This window comes from Sardina pilchardus, chromosome 13, assembly GCF_963854185.1.
Source record: "Sardina pilchardus chromosome 13, fSarPil1.1, whole genome shotgun sequence".
NCBI lineage: Eukaryota > Metazoa > Chordata > Actinopteri > Clupeiformes > Clupeidae > Sardina > Sardina pilchardus.
This window is the reverse complement of record NC_085006.1, coordinates 16448300-16469677: the sequence shown is the minus strand read 5'-3', so window position 1 is coordinate 16469677 and position 21378 is coordinate 16448300. Positions and strand designations below refer to the sequence as shown.

General features: G+C 43.7%; 2 protein-coding genes across 2 annotated transcripts in view; both read right to left on the bottom strand.

The window, feature by feature from the left end:
• numbl (NUMB like endocytic adaptor protein) overlaps positions 1–6032 on the bottom strand; it is a 50352-nt gene extending 44320 nt beyond the window's left edge. The window contains exon 1 of the mRNA XM_062552668.1: positions 5793–6032. The gene's annotated coding sequence lies outside the window, so the exon portion shown is untranslated. The remainder of the gene's footprint in view (positions 1–5792) is intronic.
• A 1858-nt stretch (positions 6033–7890) lies between these two features.
• Positions 7891–21090, bottom strand: coq8b (coenzyme Q8B). The gene is made up of 15 exons (XM_062552666.1): positions 20988–21090; positions 20291–20469; positions 19347–19688; positions 18246–18312; positions 17388–17459; positions 16726–16845; positions 14419–14504; positions 13030–13170; positions 12530–12611; positions 12216–12309; positions 10982–11123; positions 10468–10575; positions 9908–9973; positions 9213–9299; positions 7891–8873 (listed from the first exon to the last, which is right to left on the bottom strand). Coding segments are annotated over exons 1-15 (1884 nt in total). The 5' UTR covers positions 20989–21090; the 3' UTR covers positions 7891–8576.
• Positions 21091–21378: the final 288 nt, after the last annotated feature.

Below are 21378 nucleotides of genomic sequence, written 5' to 3'. Positions count from 1 at the left end.
CACACACTCCCTCTTGATGACAAGCATTGGTTGTAGGAGAGCTGGGAAGGTGGCCAGGCTGGTCACACTTGCTTCGGAGAAGCATTCACAGCAGAAGTTTGAGGGCATCTTATTTGGCCTGCATGCTAGCGGTCTGCAGATGGAGAACACTAACAGCGGGGGAGGAGAGAGAAAGACAGAGAAACAGAGAGAGGGAGAGAGCAAGAGAGAGAGAGAGAGAGAGTAAGAGAGAGAGAGGGGGGGAAGCAAAGCATTTACTGATCCACTGAGACTCGTTTCAGCATGATCAGCCACTCCAGGCTGGGGAGGTCCAGTGTGGCGTGTGTGTGTGTGTGTGTGTGTGTGTGTGTGTGTGTGTGTGTGTGTGTGTGTGTGTGTGTGTGTGTGTGTGTGTGTGTGTGTGTGTGTGTGTGTGTGTGTGTGTGTGTGCGTATGTGCTGGGGGGGTTAACTCAGCTGAGGGCTGGAGGAGGGGGGTAAATGTGCTGCACATCAAAAGTGTGATTAGAGGCACAAGTCCCCACTGGAGAATTTCATCCCTCTCATTTTTTAATCACTGGGCCCTCCGAATTAAAGCCCCACAAAGGCAGGCCTGCAGAGAGTGAAGCAACCACACACACACACACACACACACACACACACACACAAAGTGAGAGATAAACAAGCACACCTACTCAGAGACCTACAAATATCCACAGCCACACACACACATTTCATTTCACATAATCATGCACATGGCACACACACACACACATACACACACACACACACACACACACACACACACACACACACACTCAGTCACCGACATCCTGCAGAGCCCCGGCTGCTTTCCATCATGATCAGAGAAAGGGAAGAGCCACTTGTCTGACTGAGCAGCCCTCCCCCCTATTTACAGGAGCCACTTCTCTCCTCCTGGATGATAGCATCCCCACCGGCAGCAGCAGCATCAGTACCACTGCACCTCCTCCCTGCCTCTCTCCATTACTCTCCCCCTACCACACACACACACACACACACACACACACACACACACACACACACACACACCACACACACACATCTTCCCCCACCCTCATCAAAAAGAGAACTCATCCCCCCAGTCCACACCCCAAAACACTCATCATCTGTCTCGTCTCACTCAAAGCCTGATGGATGTCTCTTTTTCATCCCTCTCTCCTTTATCTATCTCTCCCTCTCACTGTATCTGTCTCTCTCTCTCTCTCTGTCTCTCTCTCTCTCTCTCTCTCTCTCTCTCTCTGGGCTGTTCAGATGTGTCTGGAACATCTGCAGGGGTCTGCATTCTGGAGTTCTGTGTTTTTCTCTCTGCTGATGCAGGAGAACGATAACGTACTTCTGAGGAAACACACAGAAAGAGAGAGAGAGAGAAAGAGAGAGAGAGAGAGAGAGCAGAGCAGAGCAGAGGAAACTCCAGCCTCAGGCTAGCATGATAGGGACCAGCTGCACTTCACTGTCATGATGGGGCTGCTCATCTTCCACCCCCACAATGCCTTCACACACAGACATAGACACACACACACACACACACACACACACACACACACACAGTCCTAGTCCTACCCCCGCTGCTTTGCTCAGGGTTACTTTGGTTCAAGTCACTTATAAATTGGAGCTGAAATGGACTGGTTCTTGACACAATGAGAGCAATTATGGGCCATTACCAACATTTCCTCTGTGTTCAACGAGGAGAGGAAAAAAGACATCAAGGACATCTCTTTTATCGCTAAAAACATCGTGGACACCCTTGCGTATGGTTCCATGAGTGAAGAGGGATGACACTGACTTCAATGACTGGTGGCAATGACTCCATGATTCACATTGTCAAGGCCATACAGAAGATCCAAGTGCACTGTTAATTACATTGAAAAACTACTAAGATCAACATGTCAACACAGAATCACCACATTGCTACTGTACTTTGGATGGGGATGCAGAACCTGAAACAGTCACTCCCACGGCCGTGTTTTTGCAAGACAAAAGTGCAACAGGCAAATGTGCAAGGATCCCGGAGGAGGGCTCCACAGTCATGGCCCCGGATGCATAAGAATGCAAAGTCTACAGTGAAAGCACTTGTTCAGTGCAGATCACAGGAGACCCAGCGAGAGCAGGACATTTAGTCCATACACGGCTGCTTCATCTTGGCCCAAAGAGCCATGAAATTGTCCTTGATTACCACCGCTTGCTCACACCAGGACAGCAATCAGGCTCAGTATAAAGATCTTTGCCCGATCCACATTTTTGTGTGTGTGTGTGTGTGTGTGTGTGTGTGTGTGTGTGTGTGTGTGTGTGTGTGTGTGATATTGAGTTCAAAATGGAGTTTATAGAGGGGGGGAAAAAACGCTACTGAGCATAATTACCAAAAAATCTGGCCGCAAGTCTCATTTGGAGCACCGAGCGCAGTCCTCACGCGAAGGCTGGCGACTGACGCAAATGCCCATGGGAAAGGACAAGGTCAATTTCGAGTTCAAAGCCGTGCACACTTTGATTTGATCGTCGCAAATGGCTCAGTCGCCACCACAATGACAACTGACATTTAAGGAAACGGGAAGAAATGTTTGTGTTTTTCCATCTGCTAATGTTTCATGTGCTACCAGCGCCACAACTCTACCCACCCCCCCCCCCCCCCCCCACCTAAAATGTCACACACTGACAGTGTGATTGAACTCATTATACATACTTATGGTTACCAGAAAAACTAAAGGTACTAAACCTCTCTTTGTACTTCGCCTAATCTTGTGTACTACACGAGGCAACCGCAACATTTAAAGAAAAATAAGCACTTGTCCTGGTTAACTAAGACATCCTTCATCTGCCAGAGGGAATTGCTTTAGAACAACAGCCCTCTCTGCTCTAAATCTGCGCTCATCATCAACACTGCCAGCACACCAGCTGGAATTGGAAAACATTACGAGCGAAAGAAAACATTGGGTGCAGTTTTTTAAGTCATTGTTTCTCTGTTGAGTGTGGCTCTGTGTTGTGGGATGGAGAGTGCTGTGGTGGGAAACACTGAACACCCAATTTGCTAAAAAGCTTCATCACAGCTCACAAAATAACCTCTAATTTACAGAGAACATCACAACATTCTTCTCACAATGGGTCGTATATAGAAAATGCCTAACATAGCCATATGTTTGTGTCTGAGGAAAAAAAAATGAAATTATGAGTGTGAGAGAGCGTGTTTTGGTCTCTTACCCTTCAAAAGCCATTAGGCATCTCTGTAAATCCATCATTTCATAGGCCTGTCTGTGCTCTCACCATAAAACACATGAGAGACTCACCACAAATAAGAAGAAAAACAGACGAATACAAAGTGTTTACAAGTTTAAACAAGCCATTTCCCCATGACTTGTGAGTGTTATTACTCGAGACATGTCTTATTACATGAGAATGTGGTTTTAGAACATTTGTGAAAGCATTCTGTGCTGGAATTAAAGGAAAGAAGTTCACACAGGCCATTATAGCTTCACATTAAAGTGTCTTACACAGACATGGGAAAAGTGTTGTATTTTTTTTGCTCTGATATACCATATGAACATTTGAACTGTACAGTACAACACAATACAATATGTTTCGTTTACGTATTACGCCTTGACACAAAAGCTACCACCAAATCAAACTCCAACAGAGTGTTTCTAAACATAATGCACTTTCCTTTAACTGTCATGCAACTCAGCGGTCAGCATGCTGGACTGACACACACACACACACACACACACACACACACATACACACACAAATGGCTGCACATTCCATTCTCCCCAACAGCGAGAAAAGAGAGTGCATTCCCCCTCAACATCCTCCAGCGCTCCTGTTTCAAGTACAAATGGCATTTCCCCTTGTTACGTCGGGATCGAGCGGAAACCGCCGGTCTCCGTCCACAGCGGCAGGCTTTCAGAGAGGTGTTCTGCCCCATTGTTTGCTGGTCACACCCCTATTATCACAAAGGCAGTGGGCAAACGTGCTCACTCGTGGCTCAGTCAGGCTGCAGCCACTGATTGGTTGACCTTTGACCCCCTCCCATTGTGCTTCCAGCTGCCCCTTCCCCTCATATGTCCATCTGGAGGGGCGAAAGGTTTGCCAACTTTCAGCGCCGGCGTCCAAAGCCGGGACAGAAGCAGGTGATTAGGTAAAGTGTCTCCGAGAGGTGTTTGGACACCAACAGCTCGGGGCACTGAGAGAGTAGCAGTGGTGTAGCTTTTAGGGGCTCGGTAAGCCATGTGTGACAACTGTACTTTAGGGTGGGTTGGTTGGGTGGGTTCTAATCCTACAGGCTGTATACACAGAGATTACAGAGGAATCCAGCTCTCTTACATCACCTGTGGGTCGCAATGACCAACACGTCCAAGCCTTGAGATAACGTTGCCCAACCCATTCTATTATAAAACATGAGTAACTATGTAATACAAGTTAGTACCACAACACTCAATTGCACTATCCTTGTTACTCATTTTGTTACCTGACTTCATGGCATTTGTGAAATGACTGCTGATAATGCTCCAATGCCCCATGACAGAAAATAATAACCTTGCTGTACACGAAGACTATTAAGCACTTCACTGACTTTTTCCTATGACACAGTGCACATATTTAATGGCATCTTCCTCGGACACTTGTGATTAAACTACTCTGATAAGTGAACCATCAGATCAGGGATGATGTATCCTGATTGGTAAAATGGCATAGCACTTAAGGTGTGGGCACAAATCTAGTTACAACCTTCTGCAGGGCGCGCACACAGGCCCATGCTCATTTCCTATAGTTAGGAAGGAAGCTCTCAAGATCCCAGTAGCCAGGCCTACTTAATAAACTTGGCCTAAATTAGACTGCAGGATATTAGGCTACGGCATTTATCCCCATTCTAACACAAGAGGAAACAAGTGTCATGTTCGGCTAAGCGACATCTTCTGTCAAGAGATACTCAATGGTACTTAATTCATTAACTCAAGACCAGACTATAAAGCTCAGCAGTTGGACAGCCCACTTGGCAATAATGATACTTTGCACTTTCTGTTATCGGGGATATATTGATAACAGATAATGAACCGTTTAAAGAAATATGAGCGTCTCCAAGTCGTTGAAATGATCTTACTACTTGGCACCAAGAGACTGGCCAGTTCATTGACAAAATCAGTGGTCGGCCGGCTAGCGTGGAATTCACGAAGAGAGATGTCTATGGCCAAGTGGTATGCACGACAGTCCGAGTTTCGATAAGGCCATGCAGCGTATTAAAACGCAGGGCGCGTTTTTGAAATGTTTTAAATACACTGTTATTCAACAGAATGAGTGAGCCAAGGATGCAGCACGTATGATACATGCTGGTCCCCTTCGACGCGAACGTTACGAGGAGTTAACGTACAATCAGTCCATACAGAATCTGTGTCGCCAATTAATTTGATAAAAGGTAGTAGCCTATTCGTAATTGAGGATACCACGGGCCTGTATCCACGACGCATTATGAATGAGAAAATGGTAACATTGTAGCTCATACACACACTCAGCTAAATGCTATGTTCTCGTCGCGAATGGGTTACCTTAATGAATCTGAAGTTGGGTTACGCGATAAAATATAAAACTACGCAGATATAAGCTTCGGACTTACCATTTAAAGCTGTAGTAACGTGGCTCACAGTGAGCCCCCGGCATCCCATATGCTTGAGAATACTGGGTTTTGTGGCTAGTAAATTATCGTCTGATGAGAAACGTAGTCTGTAGGCTAGGTTGAGAATCATAACATTATAAAACAACAAAAAGCATGATATAAACTCAACTCACCAATGAAAAGAGTCCGCTGTACAGTCTGCACCGCCTTTTGTGTAATCCAGATGCTAAGATATGAAAGAAAATAATTTCAAAATTTCTGCTGAAACTGGGAGCTTGTAGAATCAGTCTGACCAGGGCAGCTATACCCTTGACGGGAATGTTTGAATCCAATGGAAGTCCGCCTCGGATAAATTACATAAAAGGAACTCAATGCGTGAGAACAGGCGATTTCGATAAATTTCGCGTAGCCAAATCTTAGCGCTTTTGTTATTCACTGAACAGTCACTGGCGCAGGGCTTGAGGTACTCTCACGGCTCCACCCGCAAGCCCAGCCTTCTGAGCAAGCCTATTGGGCGCAGCAGCGCGACCATATAGTGTCCCTTCCTCAGTGATGTTAAGTGAAAAGTCGTATGCCATGGCGTATGGAACTTACCATAAACCAGTGCCACCTTGTGGTGATTTTGTCTAGCCATTGCGTTTGAGGTATGAGTAGCCTAAGCCATATAGAATAAATGCCTTTTGCATGGACAAATGTTTAAGAAATGTGTTATTTATAAGAATAGGCTTACTGAAAAAGGCCTATAAAATGTGCTTTAAAAAATGCGCATTACTCATAACACTAAAATGATGTTCCCATCTTCCGCTTCAAAGGAACAGAGGAAATTACACGTGTGCCTATAGACTTTGACAATTGCTCATCTATTAAATGACTTCCACTATGATTATGCCTACCTATGATAGCTGTTATACAACACGCAGATTTGCAGCGTTGCTTGTTTTCTTTATCTTAGCCATGCGTATGAAGACCATAAAATGTCTTTCCAGATAGGCTACATATCTCAAGTATACTGGAAGTTCTACTAAAATGAGCCCGAGTTTGAGTGGCTTAGGCTTAAAGGCTTACATTTGTTAACAGTGCAGTTAAAACTGACCCGATATGTTTCTAGAGCAGAGAGAATGCTGGGACCATGCTGGATGCTCGGACCATGCGCCCGCAGCGCAGCTTCAATTGCTGCAGGGCGTAATTAGGCCTGCATGTAAAATGCAGTTCCCTGTGTTCCTTAAAAGCGCTTAAACTGATGTAATTGGTGGCAACTGGTAATTTTAGTATAAATAAATAAACAAATGAGTGATTCAGTAATTAATTTAGAAGATTTTATGTGAAAAAAATGATCATTTAGAAGATTTCATGTTTCCAAATATCTGAGTCCATCAAGATTAGATTTTTTACCTCACAGTAGAAAATAATAAATATAGTTACAACTTGGGCAGAGTGAACTGAACTAAATCTAACTAAATGGTAATGTGGAACAATAATAAATAATAAAAATACAATTACACTCTCTCACACACACACACACACACACATTTATAAACCTGGTTATAATGGCAGAGATTGTTTGAAAAAGAAAACCCGGTTGGCTTGAGGAGCAGCTGCCTTCTTATCATGTGGAAGGTCGAGGTAGTCCATTCACTCCTATCAGTGCAGTGGGGGTAAATGAGTAATCAACCGTTTAGTATTATGGTTACAGCACAGGTGGCTGATTTGAGAGACATTTTGTAAGTATTGTACGTAGGCACCTGTCAACTGAAACAAAGGTCAAACTGTTTTTACTATTGTATAACTTAACCAACTCAGGCTTCATGCATGTCCACATACCATAATGTCGTTTTAGTGCACCATGAAAACGTGTCAATCACCCGAGAGCACACGAAAGCCCACCAATCGCACGTGCCTGCTGCACTGTTGCACTGCTTGAGGCCATGAGATGTTTGATTTCTCTTCAGTCTTCAGCACTTGTGTCTTAAAACTTCATGTTGGCACCTGAGGGTATTTCAAGACACTAAACTCTGTGAAGCAATACACCGGTGACAGCCTCTTTGTATGAAGCCTATAAACACAGCGGTTTGATTCTTCTGGTTCCTGACAGAAGTTTTAAAATTAGACTCAAACTCAAACAGGGCTCTTGCCGCTGTATCACTGCCTAATTGGGAAACCTTTAGGGAAGAGACAGTGACAAATCTAATTAATGGCTCAGGGTACACACAGTCCCCTGCAGACCTCTCTCTCCTTCCGCCTCTGCAAAGAACCAAAGCCTTAAAATACAAATTTATATAAGACTTAGATTTATGAGAGCCGTGACAGATGTGGCATATTTACAGAAGACAACTTACAGTACAGGGATTTAAACAACCAAAGCGCCTCTTTACAGTTTGAGACAATGTCAAAACCACACCACCAACGCCCCATAAATTATTACATGCTTTCTTGGTGAACACCAAAACAGATACATTCTACACAAATTTCAACTATCTTTTCCACGGCAACCATCTTGATTTTTCATATTACACAGCACAGCAGAGTAATGATGTGTGTTATAACCCATCCAAGAACATTCAAGTCTTCCCCCCTCTGTGGGGGGGTCCCCCTCACAGAGAGGGTGATGCAGTGTAGTACGCTTACGTACCGTACCAGTACGTTTGGTTTCTCCTTAGTTTTGGCTTTCAGGATGTTAACATAAGGCAGTCCAAACAGCAGGGCTTTTTTTGTCCATGGAGTTTCTGACTGGGCCAAATTAGCCCGATGCAGTGGGCCTGGCAGCACCGTGCTGGTCCCTATGCTCTTGCATTCACACTTCACACACACACACACACACACACATACACACAGGATCAATCTCCCAATTAGCATACAAACAAATTGAATTTGTTTTGCGCTCCCTCATACACAAACACACACACACACACACACACACACACTATCAGTCCAGTGTACTGCACCCTATGAGCACTGCTTTAAGCCTGTGCGGCACGAGCCTCTCGCCGCTCCTGGTAGGCGTTGTAGATGTCGCGGAACATGTCCTGGCAGGCGATGCGCGCGCCCAGCTTGGAGCAGATGAGGAAGGAGCCGGCCATCTTGCGGTGCAGCGAGTAGGTCTCCTCCGGGGGCGGCGTGAGCCGGTGGCGCAGCATCACCGGGACCAGGTTCTGGATGCGGTGCGTCGTGCTCTGCTTGCCGAAGTCGAAGGGCTCGGACGAGGCGAAGGCCTCGCCCAGGATCATCACCGCCTCCACGTGGGCTTCCTGGAAGGCCTGCGGGAAAAAGAAAAAAGTTCCTCTACGTAAATACAAAAGCCTTTCGCAGAAACAACACCCATCATAAATGTTCCAAAAAAAGTCTATGGTGAGATCATAATCATTAAACAGGAGATGTATGAAAGTGTAGAGGAGAGGGAACAGGAGCAGGGGTAGAGAACAAAAGATGGATGGGGGGCTGAGGTCACATGATTAAATCAGTAAACGGGAGACTAGCAGATGCTTTATCTCCCTGAAAACAGGCGTGATTGAATTCAACATTAGCTTCAACTAAATATTAAAGAGTTAAAGGGTTAAAAGAGCATAGCAAGGAAAATAGTTACAAAATAATGGTACCTTGGTCTCAAAGCCTGTGAGGAACTTCAGGTCTGTGGATTTCTTCAGCACAGTGGCCCTGTCACCGATTGAGGCAGCATGCACAACCTATTAAACCAGACAGATGAGCATTATTGAGATATCTTGCAAGTACAGTGGTTGGAACTATGGCATTAGCCTAAAAGTCTGTGTAACCACTTATGGGTACTACTAACTGTATACACATTTGCAAAGTGCCCCCCCCGTAACAACAGTATTCGGTGTCCTCGAGAAACAGAAATCTATGTGAAACATTTCCGGAATTCTCCTTTAAGGCTTTTAGTGGCACAATCAATAGTGGCATAGAGGCAAAAATGATACCAGGATTCCCGCTCCCACAAGTCAGATGTAAAATTCCATGACTGCATTCTTTGTATTTCTGTCCAATTATTGTGAACACATCTGGTCTGCTGTTTTCAAGGATGCTGCAATGCTGCTTGAAGTCTGACATTACATGAAATCATACCGGAGAATGCTTGGTAGTTTACAGCAATCTGTCTACACCTGAGCCAACGAGCCTCTATGGTTTGAATTAGCTGCCTCTTACTTTCTCCTCACCGTTACTGCCCACATTTATGCAAAGCTTAACAACTCCGCTCGAGTATCTGCCAGATGTGTTGAGTAAGCCAGGCGTCAAGCAGAGCTATTGACTGTTCAGCAATAAACAGTTAAAATACCTCAACGTAGTCATCGGTGAATGCCTCAGCGTATTCTCTGCAGGCACCGAAATCCAACAGAATGACCTATTTTCAGTGGAGACAGACACACAGACAAACAGTCATGCTGACGTTGCTCCTGTAACTTGGTCCAAATGAGAATAGGAGATGAAAGAGCTTTGGAAATATCCTGACTGACAGTTGTTGACACACAACCTCCACAAGTCTATCATCTGAGCCACGCATATCACTTAAAGCTACTAGCAGTCAAATAGAAGTTATAAATACCACCAAGATTTGAGGTGGATTTACTAAGGATTTCCACTGAAGTAAGTGCAGATTTCTTACAGCTACAGATCAAAGGATATGGCCGACACATGTGACTTTTTTTTACAGCTGCAAAAACAGGACTTGGAATCAGCTTCTCCCGCCACTGGCAAAAGGCATGATAGTAACATGCCTGTATCTGTTCCAGCAAATGGTAACCATGTGCTGTGGATCAGAGTCGAAAGGCTAAATCTGCTACCTTCACATTCCACATGGTGCAAACACATCCCACTGGTGTGTACTGGCCCCGTTACCTTGTCGTCTTCTGCATTGTAGAAGAAGTTGGCCCAGTTGGGGTCTGTCTGCATGAAGCGGAACTCAAAGAGCTCTCTCAAGCACAGCTGGAGGATTTTAAAGCAGATCTGTGGAGGAGAGAGAATCACAGCATCAAGCCACCTGCTGGTAAAAGAACGCCACTGCAGTCTACTGCCTAATACCTTCTTCAGAAAGGTTCAGGTCTTCTTTATGCATTTTTGACAGCCAAGATGAAGCAATACAAGTGCATTCATAAAATCTTTCACATCTTTTGAGCTGCTTGTGTTGCAGTATCATTGAGTCAGAACTGAGAACAAGCCAAGATGGACTGCTCTCCCAACACCTTATCCCACTTTAAATGACAACAACAAGCAACATCATTCTTCATTAAGGACTTTACTGATAGTGTTATCTTAGCAACAGTAAGTCTTCAGTCCAAACTTTTAACGTTTACTTTTAACCACTTCTTATAACATCAATCACTAGGTGAATCTGACCGTTTGAGGTACCCACCTTATTTCTGGTCTCCTGGTCCAGATCCACGCAGGCGTCGAGTGACACACCATTGACCAGCTCCATGGCCAGAACCCGTGAGCCAGTCAGATCGTCCACCACCTCTGGTACGCCGAAGTATGGGTCATCTGCCAGCAGAGCCCTACAGAAGGAGGAGCATGCATGGTAAGCCCTGACCTGAGGCATCTCACCACAAGGGAGGAGTGTTTGTGAACTGTGTGCATAGACTGTTCTGAACTACTGTAAACGAGAGAAAACGCAACTACTTTCCTTGCATAGACCAGATAGAGGTGCATTCAAATTCGCAAACATGGGCAACCGTTTGCAAATAATTTTCTGTTTGCCTTTTGCCTTCTGTTTGACACTCGCAAAGAGTTTGAGGAGGTAGTTCTCTGTGAACATGTTAGGAGTTGGATGGAGAGTTACCATTGTCCGGTTTGACAACATCCACTTAACAGCTGGGCCAGCTTATCAATGAAAGGAATTTATAGTTATCTACATGTGTTTCAGTACATCATATTGCTGTTAATGCCTAAGCTTTGGTTTAATCTAATCCTCACTTTTATCAGGGCTTGTTTTTTTTCTCGTTGTGAGGGGTTGTGGGCTAAAATCATTTAATTGTACATTTTTGATGTGAGCTTTGATTAACCACATTGAATAAAATAATCTACGATCAGAAAGGAATGAGAAATCTGATATTTATGCAGACCCACGCACAAAAAAGTACTTATTCAGTGCTTATTATGAGGTAAGTGATGCCTCTTCATAGGTTTCAGATTTGTCTTTGAAACTCTAACGCTAAACTCAACAGAAGGCGGTAATTACAGGCAAGAGATGAAAAGCATTAGTGAGGAGAATTTTGAATGGGAAATCCACAATGCAATAAAAATGAGTTCTTTCAGACTCCTTCAGGGATGATGAATATTTAAGCATTGCAGCGTTTGAAGATTTGGGTAGGTGCTCTCCTTGAATTGCAATCTTACACCCAAGCGCACACAAAGTTTCTTTGATTCTGTGTGCATTTGACTGTGTGAATGTGGATGTGACTACAAGCTGTGGCTGTTTGCGTTGTGCTGTGTTGTGACAGTGGCTGTTTTAACATTTAGCATACATTTCTTTTTCCATACCTCTTTGAATATGTGTAAAGGTGTGTGTTTGCAACAGTGTCTTCGCAGACAGATTTGTCTATGTGTGTGATTCTAAATGTGTGCATCTCTTATGCGTACACACACACCTGAATCGCTTGGCACACTCTGCCTCCCGCTTGTAGTCGCACTCCCAGGCAAGCTCCCTCTGAAGGACTTCTAGACTGCTGTCTGCAAATAAACCTGCACAGGAAAGAACACACACACACACACACAAACCGTATCATCATCATCATCATCAACCGTTTTTTATTCAGGGAAAATTTTATCATCTCAATGACTTCAACAGGGCTTTTAGTTGTATTCCTTCATCAGAGTACTCTGTGTTACTGTGTGTGTGTGTGTGTGTGTGTGTGTGTGTGTGTGTGTGTGTGTGTGTGTGTGTGTGTGTCTTGTCTCTTACCCTCGGGCAGAACTATACTCATCTTCAGCACAGTCATCATGTTGTCGACGTCGCTGCTGATGCTCTGTGCTACCCCTGGATACTGAGGAGAAACAAAAACAAACGGAAACTGACGCATGTCCCATGCCACTGTCGCAAGATGGTGTCAATGCTTCAGTACATTCTCAGGGTGTACAGGGGATACAGAATGAACATGTTGTTTACATAAACATTAGTGTTGTTCAACAGGGCGGAGGCAGGTGGTCTTCTACTTCACCATAAATATCTCAGAAGAAACGTACACTACAACCCCAAGACAAAACTTATCTTAGCCACCATAAAATCCATTTTAAGTAATACTCATAAATGAAATCACATTTAAACATAATATTTCTAAGTCAATTCTCTAAAATTTCAAATCCCCATGCAGAGAGGAGCCAATAGGTCTATGCATCACCCTGAGCCCATAGGAGCCCATGGCACCTATGAGCCATAGGCCCATAGGTGCTCGCTGCGTTTACCTGGATCTTCATGGCGATCTCCCTCCCGTCCTGCAGCACCCCATGGTGCACCTGGCCGATGGAGGCGGCGGCAAAGGGCCGGTCTTCAAACGAGGACAGCTTGTCTCTCCAGTTGGGTCCCAGCTCCTCCTGAAGCACTTTCTGCAGGAACAGCCGAGAACACAGACCACAGACTTATGTCAACAGAACTCTGCAGCACATTCATCGGTTTTTATTCAGCGATAGACGTGTTGTGCTGAAGATCTGCCTCGTTAATAGAGAGTGCTTTTTCAAATGTGCTGGAGTGCTGGAAATAAAAAGCCCGCCTGAGAAATTAATAAATATGTAATAATGGATGTAAACTGTTTTAAAGTAGAGTCTGCTGGTCTGGGCCTTGAGGCTGTGATACCGTTTGCCAGATGGCGGCAGCTGAAACAGTCTGTGCTTAAGATGGCTGGGGTCCTTAATGATTCTCAGGGCTTTGCTGATGCATCGCCTGTTGTACAAGTCCTGGATGGAGGCCATCCTTGAGCTGTGAGCAGCACTACCCTTTACAGCGCTTTGCATTTGATGGGAGTGCAGCCTTCATTATGTGCAGAATAATCCGTAGTGTCCCTGTAGAAGGCCCTTTGGCCAGTGGCAAAAGTTCCTAGTCGCCTGGGGTGGAGGAGATGTCATTGGTCCTTTTTAACTACATGGTTGAAGTGCGTGTCCCAGATAAGGGATAAATATGTTAATACACAGGAATTTAAAGTGGCTGACTCCCTCTACTGTTTGAACTGAACGTGAACACTGAATGTTGATGGTAATGGGGTCCAGCCCAGGGTCCTTTTCTTCTGAAGCAACCCATCAGCTCTTTGGTCAGCATGGCAACAGAGAGAGAGAGAGGTTGTTCTCCTAGCACCACTCACTCAAACAGGCTGTCTCAACGTTGTTAGTAATCAAGCAGTTCACATGTCTGTCATCACATGTCATCAACAAATGTGATGTCAGAGGTTTGTACAGCCACGCAGTCGTAGGTATTCATGGGTTTCATCAGGTCCCTTTCCACAGGTGTATTAATCAAGCACCATGCAGTCTGCATTGATAATCATGGTGCTTGATTTTATTCACCTGTGGATAGGGACCTGAGAAACCCATGAATTCAGGGAGCAGACGACGGGGCACAGGACACAAGCCCTGGGGGGCAACCGTGCTGAGGGTGTGTGGGAAGTGGGAAGGGAAGTGTGCCCATTCTATCTGAACGGAAACTACTAGAACTCAAGAACACCGACACATACTTCTTACCCAGGACTAAGACAGGACACATATGACAGACTAGCAAGACGAGCATCTCTAAAATGGGCATAGAAGATCAAAATGACACAAGCCAATGCTACATTTTGGGAATTACTACAGTAGAAGACTCACATTCATTTGCCAGACGGGCATGAAGTCGGCACTCTGTCGGACCCTCTCAAAGATCTTCTGCAGCTGGGGGTTGATGAAGCTGTTATCTGCAAATGCATCAGTCAGTCAGTGCCATACAGTGAAAACCTATTGCCAGTCTGAACCCTGTTGATGTAAATAGCCCTCCACCCATGGCATATTAGCAAAAATGTAATCAAGTGTGAAATTAGGTTGACAGCGTGCCTGTGACTATGCCTGACAGCCTTCTCTATATTGACAGCAGGCCTGTCAGTAGGATGGTGACAGTTCGCCAAACTTTCGGAAATAATCAGAAATTCATACAGTATGGTGCAGAGAGAAAGACTGCCACACATTTCTATAATGAATGAAAATTAGCCCCCCATTCTCCAATTTCAGATCCATTGTGAAACAAAATATCTGCTTTGCAAACTAGCTTAGTTTGAACACCAAACTGTTTTGACTGTCCTTATGTAAGGCATTGGTTCCGCATAGGGCTGCAGCTATCAATTCTTTTTGGAATCAAGTATTCTATCGATTATTTCATCGACTAATAGTAATCAGATAAAAAAATATTTTCCATTATTAAATGCAATTTATTAATGTACACATCCATGTGTCATGTTGTAAACCAGCCCTACTAACTTAAAAATACCTATTTAGTGAGGCAACCTAACACTGAGAATATGTGTGCATGCACAGAGAGACGAGATGAATGTGTGTGTGAGAGAGAGAGAGAGAGTGATAAGGAGTTTTTTGACGTATTGCTCACTTGCAATTTAACATAATCAGTTTACTACTGAGCTCCACAACTTAACATCATATCGATTCATGACATTAGGCTTGAGCCACTACAAGTACCATACGTTCTAACTAGCCTTAGTACATTAAATCAGCTAACATCAATGTTTACGTTGCCTTGTGTCGTCTGGTGTCGATCTGGTGTTAACAACTAGATGCTTTTGGCTCAGATATTGAATCAACGTTGACGTGCTGTTGTTCTGCTTTACAGTGGACACATTACACTTGTTGTAGTGGTGTGCACGTCAGTAATAACAGTCTGTGTGAAACAATGGTCCCTGAGCTAGGTAGGCTACATAACGCAAGGGACAGGATTTAAATGAAGCCTCGGGGCAAATAATCTTGAGTAATCGTTTCAGCCCTAGTTCCACACATATGTCAGAGCACATTACCAAATTCCATGCATATACCAAAATGTTAATCAACATCAAGCAACTAAATGATTGAATGCTGTCTCGGTTTCAACATGTTAGAGGGAAAAGTAAGGTAGCTGTGTCATCTGTAAGGCATCCTCTTAGAATACACTGCTGTGCCATTATCAGACAAATACATGTGAATAGAATCTGAAATCCCCACCTCACCCCTGCCACGATAACCACAACAAGAACATTACTATTCCTTATTCTATTCTATTATAGAGCATCAATCTACAGCCCAGAAACTGGCTGTTGGACTTTTCAAGATCATATGCGCTACTGTCTTTCAAATCACTACTGTCCATGGACTTCATTCATTGTTGATATGTTTGTTATGTCTGTGTGTGTGTGATGTGTGCTTTATGAAGCCTACCACACTCATTACGTAACAGGCACGCTGGGGACCTCAACGCTCCGTCTATGTTGTTTGTGTTAAAATGCGTTATATAAAGTTACCTTTCCTTACCTTACCTATTCATGACACCTATGTGTGAACTTAAAGCATCACTAAAGCACTTTCCCTCTGTCATACACTCGCTATTTAACAACATCCACAGACAAGGTAGAGAATATTGCATGATTTAATGAAAGTATGATGTATTGTGACATCGAAGCCAAAGTCAAATTTGTAGTTTCTTATGTCTCATTTCATCGAACTACAGGTACGCTACCTGATCTGGTAAAGTTACGTTAGTGTGGCTGTAGCCGATAGAGGGCCGCAAAGTGAATGTAGAAGTGCCGTTCACCCTGTTACGAGTTGATGAACCGCTAAAATGATTTTGGAAATATTATTTTAAGGTACGAAAAACTCTTTAGCGCTGCTTTAACATCTAGTTTCCCTTTATGTTCTACAGTTTCATTGGGGTGCCACTGTCACTTTGAATAAACCCCTGGTGTCTGTATGGAACACTAGTCATGTTTACATGGGTGTTCACCTCGCATTCCGATCAAAATTCTGATCGGATCAGGAATTTTCATTCCGATTGAGGTGTTTTATATGACCATTTTTATTCCGATTGAGCTGTTATTCAGAATAGAAGTGTCCATGTAAACGTGGACTGTGGAGAAGAGCAGGAGGTGTATGAAGCCCTACCTTGTATGCTGAGCATCTGCCCAATCTTCAGCGCAGCCCCTCGCACTTTGCACAGAGTTTCCACAATCCTCTCGGCGTTGGCCTCTGACAGGACAGCAGAATCCAGAAAGGAAGTCTTCTCTGAGGACATAAAACAAGTCTTTCAGAAACCTGGGACAACCACACAAATCAAAAAGCTTTCTCCGAAACAGGAGCCAAAGTCTCTTATGAAGTCCCTGATATGACTCAATATAACTGGGTCGGTAATGGTCACTTGTCATCAAAATAACTACTTATGCTGCTCATACAAAGGCTATTCAAATCATAAAGCAGGTTTTGTGTGGAAAATTGGAGATGGAGATTCTGAGATTTTTTGGGGCTATATTCGCCCAGCCCTATGATAACATCCAAAATGTTGGATATTATCATAACGTCAAGACAAGGAAAAGATTGTCTTAATCCAGTCCAGACTACCACCTTATACTAAACGATCAAAATGACAGGAGCACACCGTAACTCCAGAAAAACTCCCATGATTTCAATCTGACTATGAAAATTTGTCTACAGCTGTGAAATTCCTTTACAATTGTATGATATAAGGCCAGAATTAGTGTGTTCACAAGACTTTGGAGTGTAATTTTTAAGTCACCAAAGGCGAAGTTGCTGCAGTTGTAGATACCCACCTGAGCGCTTGCCTCCAAAGGACTGCTTGGCCACCTCAGCTATGGTCCCCATACCAAGCCCCACCGCCAAACCTGCAAACCAAACAAGGACATGATGAGAAACTCCATTCATTCAACTAACCATTTTGGCTTTGCAGAGAATAACTACCCTCCTCCACCTTGTTCAGCCTTGACTACATGAGTAAATTCCACTGACAGAGTAACTGCACATTTTTAAAGTAACCTCTAATGGCACGGTCAGACAATACGATTTTCAATGTCGTGCCCGACCATTTGATATCGGCTATGACGCTGTAAACTTGTCGGTCACAACAAATTCGGCCAAAAATCGGGCTGATATCGTGTAATCTGACCAGGCCATAACAGAAATAAATAATACCATTACTATGACTTGTGTCAACTTATTGTGCGTGAATTCCATAGCACTTCCTCCGTCAATGTAATCCTAATGGTTGGAGAGATAGTGCTAAATGCAGTCATGATCGATAGCAGGGCCAAGGCTTTATCAGAGCAGACATATTCACTAGTAAGACTTGTTAAGGATCCACGAGGGCCCTGCACTACATTGCTTCATCATTGTTAAATTCCACGAAACTGACACTGTAATGTAGTGAATAAACACATGATTCCTTCTGGTTTCGCCCCTTTTAGAGGCATGTCTTTCTTTCTCGGTCACACAGATATCATTATGCATTGTATATTATCATCTCGCACTATACTGAATTAGAATACAGGGATGTACAGTATATCTAATGGACATGCTTGCAGCTCAATACCAAAACTACCATACTAAATAGTTGACACTACTGGATTGCTTCAAGCTTTATCTAAAAAAAAAAAAGTACCTGCTGAACTTACCTCCAAAATTGGCAAGTCTGCTTAGCCTTGTGGCTGGAACCTTCCTCTCTTTGGCACGTTCACTGAGCTGAGAAGAAATAAAAAAAATCACCGTCGGATGTGTGTACACCAACAGCCTTGTGGAGCCAGCCATTTTGGGGATGCCATTGGATACACATGATTTGGAATCAATATGATTTGGAACTATTACTGTCTCTATTGCATCAATATCAATGGTCAATATTCAGAATTATATTACAGCCAGAATCACATTACAATTCTTCTCACAGTGTGCTGAAATCGTGAACAAATCTGAACATTTTCCTTACTTTTCAAGGCAAGTCAAACTTATTTCCAATGTTGTGTACAACAAATAAAATAACACATGCATAAAAAATAAAAGGTTCAAAGAAACTCTCATAACGGACTTTCACAGACTTTCACTTAGACTTTAACTACATAAGCTGACGTATGACAAAGAGAACACACTGTTCTGTCATTGCATGACCTATGTAGCAGGTCCGTATACTATACAGACATTGCATAACCAGCCATACTGTGCCACCCCAATGAGAACAGAAACGTATTAGCTTATTGTTTTGAAAATACAAAATACTTTGTACTTAACTAAAACCACAAATTACAATGACTTTATCCTTATTATATCCTTATTTTACAATAAATAGCAATAATCACAATGGGGCCGATTACCTGAATTTATTACTGAACAGATTAGGAAAGGCCTACTACCCAAATATTTCCTAAGTACATTAAGGCTGACTGTAAGTGACTATATAGTGTACGTACCTCAGCAATTAGGACTCAAACACAACTTGAAACAACCAACACCTGACAGATCAACAGAAACTCCACATGAGCTGGAAGTTGCAATAATAGAAAACAAACTAAAGTATGTTCCACTAGTGTCACTAACCAAACTACATTCCTCTAGTGTCACTAGGCACTCAGCTTCCTGGCATGATTACACACTGTACATCCAACTGTTTACAGTTGTAGTGTGTGTGACATACATATGGCAAGAGAGTCTCATTCTCAAGTAAGCGGTGTATGTGTGTGTGTGTGTGGGAGGGGGGGGGGGAGTGCACTCTCAGGTTCTCTCACCTTCTGTCTGTTTGCTTTGGCTGTGGCCTGTTTCGCCTCCCTTGCTTTCTTGATGTCTTCCGGGGTCAATCGGGCAGTCACTGAGTCATGGACGAACCTGGCATGCCGAAGGGGCATGGCAACATGAAGGAAACGGGCACTCTGGCGCGGCCAACCGGAGGCTCCCCCACCACCGCCCATGGACGTGCCTCCTGGGGTACCACCAGGCATCTCCCCAAAGTCAGAGCGTGTCTTATCGACATCAGGGGGGAACTCAGCCCCCATGGCCCACTTATCAGCCTCACTCTGATCCATCTCCTCCCATCCCTCACTGTCAGGGAACACATCCTCCTTGATAGCTTGCTAGAAACAGAGTGAAGAGCAAAATGTATGGGGTCATATTCCAATAATAACAATGTATGTTTTTAACAACTTCAGGGCACATCATCACTGTATAATCCTGCAGAAGAATTGAGGACTGACAGACTCTTGCTTAATAAACTGTCAGTAATCTGTCTGTAGTTTGCGTCCAGGCAGCATTTACACAATAAGAAGGAGGCTACACCAGGCACGCCATCTGCTGCAACAATCAGCTTCCAAAGTAATCAATGAAACTGGCTACACCTAGGATGATAGTGGTGCATACATTAAAACAAATCGAGCCCTCTAAAATTAGTTTTACGTTCTGCAAAAGAGCACTCCGTTTGCAGACCTGTGTAGCCCAATCGGACCTCAACTTTCCATAAAGATCAAACAAAGCTGACAAATGTACGTTTTGATTGTGTTTAAGAGTGCATGGCTTACTGGACAATGTAGTGTTTAACACTTTAATCCCACTGTAAATATTGGCTATCAAAGTCAGTAAGTGTTGGATATTCTGTGTCAATGAAGAATTCAAATACAAAGGCCTAGCAATGCAGCGTGGCCAAAGGTGATGACAGTTGAGTAACTTCATTAACACCTACCTGCCCGCCACCCATGACAGCGTTCAGGACATCCGTTACCGCAGCCTGAGCAGCTTGGACCCCTGCTCCCATTGTACTGTTACATGTCATCAGTCTCAGTTGTTCACCTTGGGTGGTGACAAAGGCTGCCCCCACTTTACCAGCACCCCGCATAACCTGGAGTACCTCGGCAAGCATCACTGGGGGTTGTCGAGAAAATAAAGATTACGTTAACAGGCTGTGTTACGTTAACAGTGACATTAATAGCTAACCAATATGCTAATAGCAAGTAAAGACCAACGCAACTATGTAACACATTGCTGCTCCACACTGACATGATACTATGTTACTGCTCAAATGACCTCCATCATTCGGATGCTAATGGAGTTCTGCAGTAACTTGACACACTGTTTAAAGTTATGATGTAGGCTCAATTCCTTTGAACTAACTGGACCAATACAACCAAATATGCATAGCCTAAATGTGCAATGCAGCAATAATGAATGAATTATCTTCAATGCTCAAGTGATCGGTCAGGTTACCTAACGGTATAGTACTGTACGTTATGTTCCACTAGCTGCTACACGTTACTGCTCAGTCAAGTCAAAAGCTAAGCTAAGATAGCTAACAAGCTGACTCTGCTTATCTATTTTCACATTGATTTAACTGAATTCCAATACAAACATTCCTCAATGAATAAAGTACATGGTAAACTCACTGTTTGGGTGTGGGAAGATTGATTTCTACAAATATAGGTTGCTCTCTGTTGAGATGTCCTTCCCACACTGCACTGTGTACGCTGTTTCGCAAGCCCTCTCGTGTCCGGAAGAGAGGTGCTATAGGCAACATGCTTTTCAACCTATAGAAATGCCACAAATGCAAAGAAGGCGGGATTACAAGCGCCACATCAGGTAAAACCAATGATGTGCGAGTAAAGAAGGAGGTTGTCATGGTTTCAGTTTCTGATTGACAAATCTTAGATGAATCAAAAGCCTGGATTTGTTTAGGGTGGATGTCAGTGGGCGTGACCAAGAATTTGGTGACATGCACGTGCATGAAGTTCAGTTACAAAAGCACAGCCCAGCAAATCTTCTTCATTGTGTTATATA

What these genes read in the sequence shown, in the direction of transcription:
- coq8b (XM_062552666.1), bottom strand. An exon ending in ACCAGGAGACCAGAAATAAG is followed by an intron (nt 10,576 to 10,981) that starts GTGGGTACCTCA and finishes TCTCCTCCACAG; the next exon opens with ATCTGCTTTAAAATCCTCCA. An exon ending in ACAATGCAGAAGACGACAAG is followed by an intron (nt 9,974 to 10,467) that starts GTAACGGGGCCA and finishes CACTGAAAATAG; the next exon opens with GTCATTCTGTTGGATTTCGG.